This window comes from Stegostoma tigrinum, chromosome 3 (genome assembly GCF_030684315.1).
Source record: "Stegostoma tigrinum isolate sSteTig4 chromosome 3, sSteTig4.hap1, whole genome shotgun sequence".
In the NCBI taxonomy this organism is placed as follows: domain Eukaryota; kingdom Metazoa; phylum Chordata; class Chondrichthyes; order Orectolobiformes; family Stegostomatidae; genus Stegostoma; species Stegostoma tigrinum.
The window spans coordinates 101,563,150-101,580,921 of record NC_081356.1 but is presented as its reverse complement, the minus strand read 5'-3'; the positions used below and the strand labels follow the sequence as shown (position 1 = coordinate 101,580,921).

The 17,772-nt window shown below is 39.0% G+C and overlaps 1 protein-coding gene across 3 annotated transcripts in view; it reads right to left on the bottom strand.

The window, feature by feature from the left end:
* LOC125451072 (transcription factor TFIIIB component B'' homolog) overlaps positions 1–17,772 on the bottom strand; it is a 64,270-nt gene that overhangs the window by 12,834 nt on the left and 33,664 nt on the right. For 2 of the 3 annotated variants that reach the window (XM_048527776.2, XM_059644791.1), the window contains 9 exons: positions 16,271–16,429; positions 15,496–15,532; positions 14,305–14,581; positions 11,100–11,296; positions 9,207–10,434; positions 8,865–9,048; positions 5,531–5,597; positions 2,015–2,207; positions 187–460 (listed from right to left, as the gene is read on the bottom strand). In XM_048527776.2, coding sequence (XP_048383733.2) covers positions 187–460; positions 2,015–2,207; positions 5,531–5,597; positions 8,865–9,048; positions 9,207–10,434; positions 11,100–11,296; positions 14,305–14,581; positions 15,496–15,532; positions 16,271–16,429 — 2,616 coding nt within the window. The remainder of the gene's footprint in view (positions 1–186; positions 461–2,014; positions 2,208–5,530; positions 5,598–8,864; positions 9,049–9,206; positions 10,435–11,099; positions 11,297–14,304; positions 14,582–15,495; positions 15,533–16,270; positions 16,430–17,772) is intronic. The other variant, XM_048527777.2, reaches the window with a different exon arrangement.

The window sequence follows — 17,772 nt, the reverse complement described above, 5'->3', positions numbered from 1 at the left end:
GCAAAGGCACAAGTCTAGACTGATGGGAAGAGGAAAATAACTAGCCAACTAAAACATTTAGAGCATGTTTAGTCAAACATCATTCACCAAACACCAGTAGCTCTATTTCACAGACTGCATCTATAAACCACAGTGCAGGTCAATCTTCCTTCAAAGTCTTAATATAAAGAGGAAAAAAAAGTGTACCTCAGGTGATGTAAAGGTGGCTAATTTTGACTGAGCCATTCCTTCATTTAGTTGAACCTTTTCTGTTGATTCCTCATTGATTGATATAATTGCTGGGCTTTTTTTAGTTGGAGAATCTTGCTCATCACCAAAAGCATGAGCTTTCCTTTTTCTCTGCATTTGTCCTATATTTGATCTTGGCACATTTGAACTCCATTGTTGTTGTGTATTTTCTGAATGTGACACTGAATCTGAAAAGCTAGATACTGTGGGTGCCTCCATTGGTGGTTCAGAGCTGCGTGTAGATGCACAATGGTTAAAATAAATACTTTAAATATATGTTTTTGTACTATGTACAATGTTTGTATCATAAATATGGTCACTTCAAAGGTTGTGCGGACTTAGAACCATTAGCTGCTTAAAGTGCATGACAGAACAGAGTTAGCATTTCAGATGGATGAAAATTCAGTTCATCTTCCTGAAAAATTAACCAACTTTTTCTTTCAAAATATGCTACCAGATCTCTCCTAAAATGGTGAGTTTTGCAGTATTTTTACTTATTATTTCAAATTTCCAACATCCACAACATTTTGTTTTCAATGTAGATAAAAACCACTCAAAATTCACCCTATCTACACGAGCTCTTAACTAGATTAAAAAAAGCTAGTCCAAAAACAAAAATCAGAGGTTGTTGGGAAAACTCAGCACATCTGGCAGCACTGAGGAGAGAAAGGAGAGTTAACGTTTCAAGTCCAGTGACTCTTCTCGGTTCTGAAGAAGACCTGAAACATGAACTCTGCTTTCTCTCACAGATGCTGCCAGACCTGCTGAGTTTACCCAGCAACTTCTGGGTTTGTTTTCATTTCCAGCATCTGCAGTTCTTTGTTTTTTCTGTTCAAAAACTGTCTCACTGTCTTACATTCTTCTCTTAGCAAACTTAGGTAATTTTCTTTGGTGTTGCATGCTCAGCTGGAAGCACTTGGATATTGTCAATATCATATGCAAATAAGTCTGGGCAAAGTAGAGGGAGAAAAAGTTTTTAATTCAACAGTGTCAGCCAAACATAGGCATCAACTTAAAGTGTACCATCTACCCGAGAAGTAAGCAAGCTCTCTGTCTTTGGAGATCACAATGGTGCAAATTATATATTACAATCATTAATGCAAACATTCATATAAGTTGATGTATATTGCTGCTAATACAATCAAATATAATCAATCAATCTTTGATATTAAAACTGAGAACTAGCTAAAATACATTGATGCCAATAATAGCTTTTCCACTCCTGTAAGCTTAGGAAATCAAGCAAAACGCCAAACTGGAAAATAAACAAATTAGACATGGTGAATGAGACGGCCAGGAAGTCTCGCCACATATGTACACTCTAGCTATTACCAGCTAAAGCAGCTATTGCCTGTTCACCTTCTTCAATGATTAAAGACAGTGGTTTGAATTTAAATAATTTCTTCAGCCCAAGCCATTTTCATTGTTAGTGTGAATGTTGTTCAGGGCGTTGGAGTACGGTTAAGTTTTTTTATCTCCTTATTCGAAAAGGATGTAATGGCATTTGAGGCAGTTACAGGTACATTGCATTCACTCTTGGGATGAAGGGATTACTTGATAAAGAAGGGTCGAACAGATTGTGACTACACTCAGCAGAGTTTAGAAGAATAAAAAGTAATCTTATCGAAATGTATAAAATCCTGAGGAGACTTGATTATGTGGCTACCAGGGCACTGTTTCCATTTATTGGCAAGAGTAGAACGAACAGACCCAGTTTAAAAAATAAGAGGTCTTCCATTCAAGACAGTCTCAAGTTACATCTCAATCCTGGAAATAAAGGGCTTACCTCACAGATTCACTAACTTCAACATTTTCTGTAGGCAAGGGAAGAACTGGTTCAACCACTGTTAAGGTGCCTTCTGAGACAGGAGTGAAGGAAGCAGAAGAGGCATCATAATCCGTTAAGGAGGAGACTGGTATCTCAACTAGGGTCAATACAAATGTTTCTTCATTTGGATTTCCCATTTCCATCATGTGCTCTAAAACAAAAGTAACAACAGGGTCACTGAATTTAAACTGAAAGTGCAAAACAATGAAAGTCATAGGCCAATTCCAAATGAATTCCCAATGAATCATCTACAGTTTTCAAAAAGGGCTACAAGACAATTATTATGGGCACAGCAAGGTACAGTTTACATTGCTACATATCTGTCAATCCTCCAAGCTGGGCCTACAGGCAAAATAATAAAAGTTCACTGTTTGACACCTGATCCTCTTAATAATTACCATGAGTACTAGGCTGAAAACACAGGCTGCTTTGAGAAAACTTAAGGTAATGCAATCATCTACATATCTGAAGCATTTCTGAAGAAGGGTCTCGACCCGAAACGTCAGCTTTCCTGCTTGGCCTGCTGTGTTCATCCAGCTCAACACCTTGTGATCACAGATTCTCCTGCATCGGCAGTTCCTACTATCTCTCATCTACATATCTAGTTGAACAAATTGGTTCCTCTATCAAAAATACTTCATATTTGTCTTGTTTCTGTTGTTACTGAATACTTCACATATAAAACACAAAGGATACCCAGAATTAAGCTTTGAATGACTACTGGATCAAATTTGATAGCATTTACAAAATTTCTGAAGTTTCAGTAATAAAATCCTTTCAATAATTTACAAATCATTAATTTGTCTTATTCAACTATTTACAAAGTCTTCAGCAATTGTGTCAAACCTTAACTTCCAATGACGGCATAAGTATAGACTATCTAAAACATATTAGGGGTAAAATTAGGCAAAAATTCATGGCATGTAGGTTTCCAGTATGCACTGCTACTAAATGAAGCAGCAAAGTTGAAGCATATTTTTGTGAAATTGATCCTATTCTCTAAAAAAGCTTAGCAGAAAGGAAAAGCAAACTATTTTATTAGGGATAATAGGAACTGCAGATGCTGGAGAATCCGAGGTAACAAGGTGTAGAGCTGGATGAACACAGCAGGCCAAGCAGCATCTTAGGAGCAGGAAAGCTGACGTTTCAGGCCTAGGCCCTTCATCAGAAATGGGGGTGGGGAAGGGGTTTCTGAAATAAATAGGGAGACAGGGGGAAGTGGATCGAAGATGGATAGAGGAGAAGGTAGGTGGATAGGAGACAGACAAGTCAAAGAGGCAGGGATGGAGCCAGTAAAAGTGAGTGTAGGTGGGGAGGTCGGGAGGAGATAGTTCAGTCCGGGGAGGATGAAAAGGTCAAGGGAGCAGGATGAGCTTAGTAGGTAGGAAATGGGGGTGCGGCTTGAGGTGGAAGTAGGGGATAGGTGAGAGGAAAAACAGGTTAGGCAGGCAGGGATGAGCTGGGCTGGTTTTGGGATGCAGTTGTGGGTGGGCGGGGGGGGGGGTGGGGGGTGGAGTTTGAAGCTTGTGAAATCCACATTGATACCATTAGGCTGCAGGGTTCCCAAGCGGAATATGAGTTGCTGTTTCTGCAATCTTCGGGTGGCATTGTTGTGGCACTGCAGGAGGCCCAGGATGGACATTGAATGGCACTTAGTTCATCCATAAGAATGAGCATAATGTCTCTGCATTTGAAGAATCAACTTGATCCTCCATGATTCAGAGGTTTTGCCCCCATAATTATGTGCCTTTGAATGTTTTGAAACTGTTGCTTACACTAGATTTGTAAGTTAATTTGAATTGATATTAATTAGGGCCCAGAACAATCATCTGAATTCTAATTGTCTATGGTGATCAGCCCAGATGACAAGGCTTCAACAGTGGAATGGGGTTGAAATGTAAGTCTTATGAGGCAAAATGCATTATAATTATACAGAAGAAACAGGATGGGCCAATATTTATCTGTTGTATGCTCATAACATTGCAAGTTTATCCACTCTGTACTCTCTGAGATCCCCTTTCACCTTTCAATGCAAAAGTCATTCTTTCCACATAGCTCACAACTTTAGCAGTGATTACTAGTTGAAAACCATCATTGGTAAGCAACAGAAAATGGAAGCCAGTCACTAAGATGTGTTGTGGAAAATTTAGACAAAGTTTTCAGACGATTTTCAAATTTTTTTAATGTATGCAGAGCATTCCAAGTTATCCTTGGCACTGAACAAAATGAAGCCTAGCTCCCACTGCCATCCTTCTCCAAATTCCATTCCAGTGACAGAGGCTAGGACCTGGTATGCTTGCTTGTTGCTAATCATGGAACTGGTGTTTGTTGCTGCGCCCACCAGTTCCACCTTTTTAGCACCAACCTCTGCCTCTCCCTTGTCCCCATTCATCCTCGATCCCTCAGCAGCACTGCTTGCGCTGTTGCTGACATCACTGTGTTCAGAACATAGTGATGTCAGCGGCAAGTGCACAGATTTCCAGTGGTCTGTCCTGTTGGTGACATTATAGGCTGTGTTTGTGCATGTACATGCACAGAGGCCATTTTGGCATGACAGATAATCACAACAATAGTGATCAGTCTGTGTCTAGGACACTATAAGACCTCCTTTACACTTTCTCCAATAGGTTCATGGAAACTCTTACATCCACAAAGACAGTTAAGGCCTCAGTTAAAGAATTGGAGAAATTTCACTGCCCCTATAGTTTTTAAGTTTAAAAGCTGGTATTTGAAAGCAGATCAGGTGGAGGTAGAGAGAGCCTGGGTTATTTATATTCAAAATCATGAGCGCAGCTGAAATGATCAATCATTTCAGAGATGAAAGATAGCTGACAATTCAATTTAAGCACGCAAAAAAACGAAAATTTTCTGATGCATTATGTCAAACAAAGAATCGTTTCATAATCATCAGTTAAAGCTACAACACTAGATGTCATTTACAAATCTGAAAGGAAAACATAGCATGTAATATAAATTCCTTAATGATGGGTATTGCAGCACAGTAATCCAGGATATGAGAATTTAAACTTCACTTGGTAGTTTGAAAAAAAATTCAGAAGAGGATCTAATATCAGTAAAAATGAGCATGAAGCTATCATCATGACATAAAATCATAACTGGCTCCATTAGAAAATGGAAAAGAACAACCTCATCTGCTCAAGGCTAGAGGTGGCTGCAGTCCCAAACCAATGTAGTTAACACTTAACTTCCCTTTGAAGTCCCCAGTAAAACACACAGTAAGTAATAAACTGCTACAATATGTGTTTATCACAGTTCAAGAGCTTCGTAACGATATTTGAGATGAACAATAAATACCAGCCTTGCTGGTGGTATTTAATCATAATGTAAATGTATTTTAAACAAAATGATTTGGACCCAATGATAGCTAACTACTCCCTCCATCTTAAGCTCAAGCAGTAAACTTACATGAGTGGAAATGGACAATTAAGTTTTAAAAGACAGCAATAAACTTACCTAGGTTCTCTTCAGAAGTGTTCGATGTCTCCTGGTGTTCTGCATTTTGAGCTTCTATGATATTAATCTGAAAACATCAGATTTAAAACTGAGTTTGAAGTAATATGAACCAATTCATTCTTCGCTTCTTTGATGATATGTGTTGATTGCGCTCAAAACAAATTTCCATACTTTTACACCCCCAAGAAAATTTTGCCTGGAAAGCAAGATAATCCAAGCACACTCCTTTCATTACACCTCAGAACAAAACAACAATTCAGAGTAAGGATTCTATTTTCCAACAGTTGAGTTTGAACTTAGTAAGTCGACATAAAAGTGCTAGTTGCATTAGACTTTAGATTGCATTCCACTAGTAATTAGGTATTCTTTCCATTTGTTTTTATCAACTTCAAGCAGATACACATTCACACATAGGTTTTTATGTTCACCCTGGTCACCAACTGGCATGCTTGTCTCCAAATGCTAGTTTAAGTTCTATTTACCAAAAGACTGAAAACATCATTAGTTTCTCAAAAGATTCTGTCTTTTCAATATTTTCAAAACATTTTTACAAAAATTGTCTTCCTACAATAACAAAATTTATAAAATGACAAATAAAACAGTCACAGTTTGAACATTTAATGGGCCTTCCATTTAACTTTATAAGCCTCTGAGAGCAGGATATGGGAGGAAGGGAAAGGGTGGCCCTGGAATGCTGAACACACCATCTGACACTATGAGGTCTCACAGCAGCGTGCCAAACTTGACCAAGGAAGCCTCTTGCTCAATACCAGTACTGTCTTGCCCCAAGTTGATAAATCAGTTTTCTTCCATATTGAAAATCACCTGGAAGAAACACTGAAGGGGAAAAGAATATAATCTGCATGGGGAACTTCAAAAGTCTATCACCAGAGTGGCTTCTTCAGAAGGATACGTTTGCCACTGAGCTTGCAGCAGTCGGAGAGTGAACCAACACAAGAGAATAACCGACCTGGTCTAATCCTCATCAGTTGAAAGGAGACAGTGGCATTGGGTAATGCCATTGGACTAGCTTTTTTGATTCAGAGAATCATACAGCACTGAAGAGGCCCTATGGCCATTGAGTCTGTATCACCAAAACTGCACTAAATCCATACTTGTCCTACTTCCAGCACTCGGCCTACAAACTTGAATGTCATGATATTTCAAGTGCTTATCCAAATATCTTTTAAAGGTTGAGGTTACCTACCATCACAGGTAGTGCATTCCTGATTCCTACCACCCAGAGGGTGGAAGGTTTTCCTCAAATCGCCTCTAAACCTCTTGACTTTCAACTGAAAAGTGTGCCCCTTGTTACTGACCCTTCAACTAAGGGGATTGGCTGTTTTCTATGCATGTCCACTCTGTCCATTCCTCTCATAATCGTATATAGCTCTATCAGATCCTTTCTCAATCTTCTCTACTCCAAAGAAAACAACCTGGCCTTATCCAGCCTCTATTCGTAGCTAAAGCAATCCATCCAAAGCAACATCTTGACGAATCGCTGCTGCATCCCTTCAGGTGCAATCCTATCCTTCCAATAGGGCAGTGACCAGAACTGCACAGAGTTGTCCAGCTGTAGCCTAACCAAATTCTTGTACAGCTCCAACATAACCTCTCTGCCCTTATAAACTATATTTCAACTGATAAATCCAAGTATCCTTGTATGTCATCTTAACTACCATATTAATCTGTCTGCTGCCTTTAAGGATCTATGGACAAGTGACTCCAAGATTCCTCGGTTCCTCAGAGCTCCTACTGTCCTGCCATTCATTGAATATACTCTTGTCTTGTGACATCGCCCAAAGTGCATCACCTCACACTTATTAAATTTAAATTCCATCTGCCACTAATCAGCCCATGTCACCAATTTGTTTATATCCTCCTGTAATCTAAGATCCTCTTCCTTACTGTCAACCATTTGGCTAATCGGTGTGCTATTCACAAACTTATTTACCAACCCCCTTACATTCTCATTCATACAGTTTATTTATGTTGCAAACAATAAGAGACCAGTCATTCCCTCCTCTTTGCTCTCCTAATTGGTTTCATGGGTTCCCCCTGCACTTTCTACAGGCTTCTACGGCCACCATTGACTTTCTCCCTCTGTACCTGCTATACTTTCTTATCCAGTCCTGAATATTCCTAGACATCCAGGGTAGTCTGGGCTTGCTGCTCCTATATTTCATCCTAAAAGGAAAATGATAGGTCTGTACTCTCTTCCCAACACCTTTCTGAACAACTCCCACTGTTTTGTGTAGATTTACTCTTAAATTGACGTTCACAGTCTACTTTTTCAGATCTTGCCTTAATTTCATAAATTCATTCAGAGATGTGGGCTCTGCTGTGTTTCTAGCCCATTTTGAATTGCCAGTTCAGTTGGATCTCAACCCAATGAATACAGGCTGTCAAAGTACTCTCCCCTCATATGACAAACCTATCAAACCAACCCAGAGATAATGGGAACTGCAGATGCTGGAGAATCCAAGATAATAAAGCATGAAGCTGGATGAACACAGCAGGCCAAGCAGCATCTAACCCAGATATTAGTTTGCTGAATTTTCACTTACTTCCCACAGTGGCAAGTACTGTTTTTAAGTGAGGAGACCAAATCTGTATGCAGGTTTAGTCTCACCAAGGCCCTACATTGCTGCAATAAGACATCCTTGCTCCTATACTCAAACCCTTTTGCAATAAAGGCAAAGTCACTGGATCATGGGGATCACCAAAATCTTAACCAGACCAGCAACATATTTACAGTGGCTACAGCAAGTCAGCAGCTGATGTACTACAAGGAGGCTGAAGCTCCAACCTTACCACCATCATTGTATAAATTAAAAATATGGTGGAATGTTTTCCATCTCTGAATTATTTCCACCAAAATATGAAACATCAGCATGTGATTCTAGAGCCTCTATGGATAGCTCTGCATCAGTTCTCTGACACCAACTCAACGTGGATTGTGTGAAGTATGCATCACACAGGACATGCCCAATTGTGCGTCTTGACTTTCAGATGTTGTCTGTAGTTGATAAGTGCAGCTCCAACAGCATTCAAGAATGAATTCTGTCTACCACCATAAACATTTGCACTCTACAGCACCAACTCAGCATAGCAGCAGTATGTGTCTTTTAAAGAAAGTTCTGGCATTTTATCCCGAATAGTTTTGTGGTAGTTTCAAAACACAGACTGCAGTATGTGATGCAACTCACCATCACGTTCTCAAGGGCAAGTATGTAATAAAAGCTGACTTTCCCGGACACACACATCCTATTAAAACAAGCAAAACTAACCTATAAGTGAATGGAGTATTATTTTTGAAAATCATCACGCATACCTGTTGGGAGTAACCAAAATATGAAACATCAGCATTTGATTCTGGAGCTCCTATGGATAGCTTTGCATCAGTTCTCTGACACCGACTCAACGTGGATTGAGAGAAGTATGCACCACAGGACATGCCTGATTGTGCTTCTTGACTTTCAGATGTTGTCTGTCGTTGATCATTTGCTGGAGACACACTGAACAAAGACATGGCATCAGTACAAACAACAAAACCAAGTCTACAATATCTATTCTACTTTAAATATTTATTTGTTAAAATGTGCAATCACGCCCTGAGCAGTTATCAAAATGATGTGATTATCTCGTTAAATACTGTAAGAGTACCCTCTTTTACCTTGCACTCAGACACTCAATTCTAGCATCCAGTTGCTTAGCTCTTTCAAGTTGGTCTTCATCTTCCACCCATTGGTTTTGTTGCTTTAGTATTGATAATTGTTTGCCCAGATGCTGAGTCCTACTCGATTGCCCTTCTTCATCTTTCATACATTGGTCTTGTTGCTCGAGTGTTGATAACTGTTCATGCCTATACTGAGTCTCATCACCCAGATATGCAGTCCTCCTCAGTTGCTCTTCGTCTTCCACCCATTGGTTTTGTTGCTTTAGTATTGATAATTGTTCGCCCAGATGCTGAGTCCTACTCGATTGCCCTTCTTCATCTTTCATACATTGGTCTTGCTGCTCAAGTGTTGATAACTGTTCATGCCTATACTGAGTCTCATCACCCAGATATGCAGTCCTCCTCAGTTGCTCTTCGTCTTCCACCCATTGGTTTTGTTGCTTTAGTACTGATAACTGTTCACCCAGATGGTGAGTCCTACTCGATTGCCCTTCTTCATCTTTCATACATTGGTCTTGTTGCTCGAGTGTTGATAACTGTTCATGCCTATACTGAGTCTCATCACCCAGATATGCAGTCCTCCTCAGTTGCTCTTCGTCTTCCACCCATTGGTTTTGTTGCTTAGGTATCAATAACTGTTCACCCAGACGGTGAGTCCTACTCAGTAGTTCTTCTTCACCTTCCACACACTGGTTCTGTTGCTCAGATACTGATAACTGTTCAACCACATGCTGGGTCTCATCATCCAGATGCTGAGTCCTACTTGGTTGTTCTTCCTCAGCTTCCACACACTGGTTCTGTTGCTCAGATACTGATAGCTGTTCAACCACATGCTGGGTCTCATCATCCAGATGCTGAGTCCTACTCAGTTGTTCTTCATCTTCCACGTATTGATCTTGTTGTTCATTTATTGATGACTGCTTACCCACATGCTGAATCTCATCAACCAGATGCTCAGTCCTACTGGGTTGCTTTCCATGCCCCATGTCTTGTTGTTCAAATATTGATAACTTTTCCCACAGTTGCTCAGTGCTACAACCCAAATGTTCAGTTTTGTTCATTTGATCTTGATTTCCAACACATTTCCCTTGTTCATCAGACAGTGACACCTTATCATTTGGTTGCCCAAATGAAATCTGCTCGGTGTTTAGGCGTTGTTTATCAGTTTCTGCTGTAACCAGGCGAAGCTGCAAGGAGTCACCAAGGCTGTCCTTCGATTCATTGTCTAGAAGTAAAATCATAAACAGTTAACATTGAGTTCTGAGGAAAGGTTACTCGATCCAAAACATTAACTCTGATTTTTCTCCACAAATGCTGCCAGATCCGCTGAGCTTTCCCAGCAATTTCTGTTTTTGTTTGAGTTACAGCATCCGCAGACCTTTGGGTTTTCAACAGTTAACATTTCCTTGCGCCAACATTTCCCATACTGGAAATACCTGGCAAACTGCCAGGAATACTATGAATTGTTATCAGCAATTTTAAAATATCCACTTAAAACGATTAATTACTTTTCAGGATCTTTAATTCCAAATTTAAAAGCAATCATTTTAAGTACTTCAAATCATGAGGAAATTGCTTTACAACACAAATAAATCCAACAATTAAAACAAATGGTGCATTTCTGATAAAAGTAAATACTATGTCTGAAATGCATGTCAATACAATCACTCACTCCAATTATAATGCCTGCCTTTCAATTACTGTTATCGTAAGCTTCAAAATATTCTCACGCATGCATACAATTGGGAACATATAGTTGCAAGGAACCAGTGACATCTCAGGTCAGCAAGTTTCTAACTAACTTCAATACACAGACTGTTTTTGTTTTAAAAAGAAAATATGTATTTAACTAATACAGGTCCTGATACATTTTGCTTACATTTTGCTTACCCTGTTTCGACTTCTGCAATGTTGTTTCAGATGATTCTACAGAGTTCTGTATCGGTCTACTCTCTGTAATAGGACAGGTCTTATTAGCGTGACTTCTACGTGTGGTTTTACTGAGGTTGGGTTTTGGTTTAAGAAATCTGCACCTTTTTATAGCTTGGTTTGTCTGTAAACTTGTCTGCTCAGTGACTGTGGAGCTACTAACAAAAGAAATGGATTCCTTTTAGTATCAGCGCAGATGAAAATAAATTTTGACATTATCACTTAAAATATAATTTTGAATAATTTCCATGCAGCAAGAAATCTAGATGAAGATAAGTCCAAAGTTGGAAAAGTAACACTCTAAAGATATTATATTTTGAAAACATTGGAAGAATGAAAATGCGGCAGCAGAAAACCCAAAAATTGAGAAAAGATGATCAGAAGTATCAGTATGGGTGAAGATTAGTCACTGTCAAGATAAATTTACAAGCTCGACAATAGTAGCAAACTCAGTTTTAAGCAAGAAATAACTAAAGCTTACAAAAAACTCATCATATTAGATGTAAAGAACTTGAGTCTCCCCATAATTAGTGGTGTGCCATGGGGTCAGCACTGGGGTTTTCACCATTAGAAAATACAATTGATGACTCAGACAGAGAGATGGAGTAATACATTCAAGTTTATCAACACTAAGCTAGGTGTGAATATGAACTTTAAGAAAGGTACAAGGAGGCTGCAAAGAGTTTTGTACAGGTCAAGTGAAAGGGCAACAAGGAAAAAGACAAGGAAGAAGAGGCGTAGAAACATGAGTAGACCATTCAGCCAACCAAACCTGCTACACTATTCATTTGAATCATGACTGATTGATTACTTCAATGCATTTTATCCATCTAAGTTACCCTGGTTGAGCAGCACGGTAGCTCAGTGGTTAGCACAGTAGCCTCACAGCGCCAGGGACCCAGGTTCGATTCCAGCCTTGGACGACTGTGTGTGTCGAGTTTGCATATTCTCCCTCTGTCTGCGCGGGTTTCCTCCGGGCCCACTGGTTTCCTCCCACAGTCCAAAGATGTGCAGGTTAGGTGGATCGGCCATGCTAAATTGCTCGTAGTGTTCAAGGAGGTGAGGGTTATAGGCGGATGGGTCTGGGTGGGATGCTTCAAGGGGCAGTGTGGACTTGTTGGGCTGAAGGGCCTGTTTCCACACTGTAGGGAATCTAATCTAATCTAAAAAAAGTGTCAATCTTCATGTTTAACATACTTAAAGATTGAGCTTCCGCAGCGGTCAGTGGTAAATAGTCCCAAAGACTCACAACTATGAGTGAAAAAAAAATTATTTCTTATCCAAGACCTTAATGGTATCTCTATCATTTTCAAATTTTGCCACACCCCCTTAACCAGAATTATATTCTCCCTAACCAGGGAAACATCATACTTGCAGCTATTGTCTCCACAGATTTATAACATAGTGAAATGTGAGGTTCTTCACTTTGATAATCAGATCAGGAAAGCAGATAACATGTAGAACAGCACAAAACAGGAAGGGGCCCTGTGGCCCACCATGTCTGTGTTGACCATGGTGCTACTGTAAACTAATCCCATCCGCCTACACATGATCCGTAACCCTCTTTTCTTTTCCTGTTCATGTGTCTGTCTAAATGCCTCTTAAACTTCGCCAGCGCGTCTGCTTCTACCACCTCCTTGCGCCAGGCAGTGTTTTAAAAAAAAACTTTCCTTGCATATCACCCTTAAACTTTGCCCCTCTCATGTTAATCCTATGCCCCCTAGTATTTAACATTTCCAACCTATCCAGGACCTTAATAATTTGATATATTTCTAGCAGGTCAGCCCTCAGCCTTTTATACTCAGTGCGTTTACCAGCAGAACGTATGCCTTCTTTACTATTTTATCCACTTGTATGTCACTTTCAGAAAGCTATGGATTTGAACCCCAAGATCCCTCTGTTTATTAATGCTCTTAAGGATCAGCGATTTACTGAATATACTTGGTTCTTGCATTGGATCTCCCAAAATGCATCACCTCACATTTGTTCAGATTAAACTCCACCTGCTATTTCTCTGCCCAACTTTTCAGCTGATCTATATCCTGCTGCATGTTTGAAAGGTTTGAAGCATTTAAATGACAATGCTTGGAAAGATGAGCATCATAGAAGGAAAATAAAATTAACTTGCAAATATAGCAAGCAATTAGCAACACAATGGCCTGCTGGCTTATATTGCAGGCTGACTGCAATACATGAACAAAAAAATTTTGCTTCAATTCTTATAGGGTTTTGGTGAGATCACACTTGGAATACAGTGCAGTTTTATCTCCAAATCTCAGAATGGATATATTTGTCTTGGATGTGGTAAGCCAAAATTAATTAAATAGGTGCCTCAAATGAAAGGGCTGCCCAGTGATGACAGGCTGAGTAAATTGGGCATATTTAAGAGTATAGAAGACCCTCCAAAAGTATGTCATCACATGTCTGCACAGGTTGACTAAAACAAAATCAAAATAAAATGATTCTGAAGAGGTTTGAAAGGGTAGATGCACAGAGGTTGTCTCCCCAGCTGGTCAATATGCAGCACAACGGATCAATACATGAGAAACAAATCGAGGAGCAATTTCTTCATTTCAAGTCTTGTGAATCTGTGGACCTCTCTATCCAGGAAGGTTATGGATGCTCCATCATTCAGTAACTTCAAGGTTTGGAAAAATTTACCAGGCATTCAATTGATAAGCAGCATGGAGGAAATTGAAGTTTCTGAAAAAGGTGATTGCACTGAATGCCGTATCAGGCTCAAGTGGTCATATGGTCAACTTGAATCTCTATTTCTTTGGTTCTTAAAGTTGAAAAACAGAAGTAAGGATATGATAGATCAAGAAACCAATATTGCAAACCAAAACTAAATTCTAAATACTCGATAAAGGACAAGAGAAAGAAGGAAAGACTAATTTGATAGGAATTCATAATTGAAATCCAGGGAAAGGACAACTGCAAGGCACAGAAGGAAGGAAGAATATGTAGGAAGACGTATTTCAAGCTTTGAAACTGTATGAGCTAGGTTTATTATCCATTGGTTCGAGTTCACTGCTAAATTCTAGATCAAATCTGAGGCACTGTCATGATAGTACATTCATCCTTTTATGCAGTACGAGAGAAATATTATGAATCACAATTCATGGAAAAATTTAATCCTTCACAAACACAACATTAGTGACCTCACCTAATGCTAGCATTGTGAGAATCTTCTTTTGGAAGAGAAGATTCTTCTAAGTCAAGCCCATCCTTCAGATTATTCTCTGTTGGAATATGCTGCTCATCACATCTGCTAGATTCAGTGCACCCATCAGGAGCAGTGTCATGTACTTCAACTTGCATAGGAGAAGGATCACCACCAAGGATAGCTTCTTGCTCCAAGCTCTTCTGATCCACACTGCCTATACTTGTGTACGCAGCATCTTGGAAACCATCAGCAGATTCTGTATTATCATAGTCCTCTTCTATAAGGCCAACAACACAGATTTACAATCAACATAACTACAGGAGAACTCCTCTGCTTATTAAGTATGTGGTGACATCATAAACAATTTTTTCTGGAATGCATTTCCAGTGTTGTCACACATAGTAACCAGAATAATTCTTACCTCAATACCAATTGTTTATACAAAATGCATGTTGGTTATTTGTTAGAATCAAACTTTTAATAGAATCTGTGCCCAGTTTTAAATTACACCTTAAAATAATTTTAAAAGGAGAATTCACAACACTTTATAAGCATTGAGCATTCCAGCCTGAAAATAAAGACAGCCACAAAATATACAGCTCTCAAACAAGAATCTAGCAATGACAATGACATTATCATGTAATGTAATTTCAAATACTCCCAGAAGCTTCTTTGCAAACACACTTAACATAGTTTTGTCAAACAATTTTACCAGGATACCTGAAAAAAGTGTAACTCTGCAATGTTCGAACAGAATGTCATTAAGACACTATAATAAAGTTGCAACAACATCATCTGATTGGAAGAAATGCACTGTTATTGTTCGTTCTACTCTTTGAGGAATATGAAAGGAAAATTAGTCCAAGGAGTGTTGTGCAGCTGCAAGGTTGATGCAGCTCTTTAACTCAGTCACAGCATTAATATTCCACTTTCAAGAAATCAGACAGGACAGGCAGGTTGTAATGGCAAAGCCGGGGGGTATTTTAATTTCTATATTTAATTTGATCAGTTGGGAGTCCAAGACATTTGTTACTACTACTCAAATACTTTATTTATTCTCAGTAATGATTCAGGGAAATGCCTCAAAGTCTACATGGCAAATTGCAACTTGTTGATGATGATTATTCAAAATAGTAATTTCTGATATTAATTGGAATAAAAGTACCTAAAATTAATTAGTATTTTTCTTACCCTGACTTAGATCTTCACTAGCAATTTCAATAACTTCCTGTAAAAAGATGAATGTTAAAGTTCAATGTTCTGGTAAATAAAGATTAGTTTTAAAAGACCAGTTCAACATCCATTAACTGTTCAGTTCACTACATGTGGAATTCTGAAATACCTGATATTGTAATAATACAATGTAGAATATGTACATGCACAAGGACAAGGTTAGACAAATATAATTTAAGATAGTCATCACAAGAATGTTCATCAACTTCCATATTTAGGCATTTTACAGATTTCTGAAACGTCAAGTATTATTCACAAAGATAATGGGAACTGCAGATGCTGGAGAATTCCAAGATAATAAAATGTGAGGCTGGATGAACACAGCAGGCCAAGCAGCATCTCAGGAGCACAAAAGCTGACGTTTCGGGCCTAGACCCTTCATCAGAGAGCTCTCTGATGAAGGGTCTAGGCCCGAAACGTCAGCTTTTGTGCTCCTGAGATGCTGCTTGGCCTGCTGTGTTCATCCAGCCTCACATTTTATTATCTATTATTCACAAATGTGGGTTTGTGCCCTCAATTTTTACAAATAAGGAACACAAAATACATTAAATTTTTAATTACCCTGATGTTGAATATTACATTTTCTGAATTAACTTTAACATTGCTTTCCCTACACATTATTCAGTCAAGGCCATAGGTAACACAGTTGATAGTGCACACATCCCAAATCTATTATGAAAAAGAGTCCTGTAGTAAGCAAAAAACTTAACTTGAAACAAAAAACTTAACTTACAACAAAAAGTTCAATCTGATCAGTAGCTTCTGGGTGGTAATCTTCTTCTGGAGTTAAGCTGCATGACTGACTGGGCTCACTTTTATCAGGTGACTCACAGAGTGTTTGTTCAGTTTCACTATCATAGTTCTTGTCGCAGACATTGACTGCTATTTCAAGCTGCGAGATAAATGGAAGTATTATGGTAGAAACAAAAACTTTCAAAATAAAACTTGTTAAAAGTTGCACTTCTTTTTCAGCGTCAGGTTTCAGTCTAGCGTACAACATCATCCACCAGCAAGAACTGGACAACATTAAGGTTCGCATTGCTATGTCTCGAGCAACATTTGTGCTGTATCACGTTAAGGCAATGATCATCTCCAGCAAGAGAAAATCTTAAAATATTCACTGGATGTTCAATGGCATGAACATTCTGGTGCTTTGCATTGACCAGAAACTGAACTGGAATGACCACTTAAAACTGTGACTACGAGAACAGGTCAGAGGCTAGGAATTCTGTGGCAAGTAAAATTCAGAAAAAAGGACGAGTTGACGTTTTAGCTCACATATCCTACTTTGTCATTCATGTTCATGGCTGATCCTAACTCAATACCATAATTCCCTCTCTCTCAAATCTCTCCGACATGCATTGCCTTTACAATTCAATCTATTTCTTTCTTAAATGTATTCAATAATGGTCTTCTGTGATGAAGAATTCCACAAGTTCACCACCCTCTTAATGAAAATATTTTGCCTCATCACAGTTCAAAACTGCCTCTGCATATATTCGGGATCCCTTCTAGATAGGGGAAAAATAATTCCTGCTTGCAGTCTGTCAGCATTTTACACTTCTCAATGAGATTCTTCCACCTACCCCTCAACTCATTCTTCTCAAATCCAGTGAGTACAGGCCTAGTTGACCCAATTTCTCCTCATACAACACACCTGTCATCCAAGGAATCAGTTTGATGAACCTTCATTGTATTCTCTCTATGGCAAAAATATCTTTTCTTCAGTAGGGAGACCAAGACAACAGGCAAAACTTAAGAGTGCAGTTGCACCAAGGCCATGTACAGCTGCAGTGAGACTCCCTAGTCATTTACTCAAAACCCCTCACAATGACGGCCAACATTCTATTGGTCTTCCTAACAGCTTGCTGCAACAACACGCTTGCTTTCAGTGACAAGGTCATTCAGATCCCTTTGTACATTAAGATTTCAAAACCTATCACTGTTTAATTAATAATTTGCCATTCAGCTCTTCCTACCAAAGAGGACAACTTCAGACTTTCCACATTACAATGAATTTGCCATGCATTTGGTCACTTACTCAACTTGTTTAAATTGCCAGTCTCAATCTGAATTCCAGACCTCTCCCAAATCCTGTACACAATCTACGAGGTGCAAATCAAGACTGAGATTAAATAATCTTCACTTGCCTGGATGGGTGCAACTCCAAAAACACACTAGTTCAAAAGGATTGGCACCACATCCATCACACTAAACATTCACTTCCACCACTAC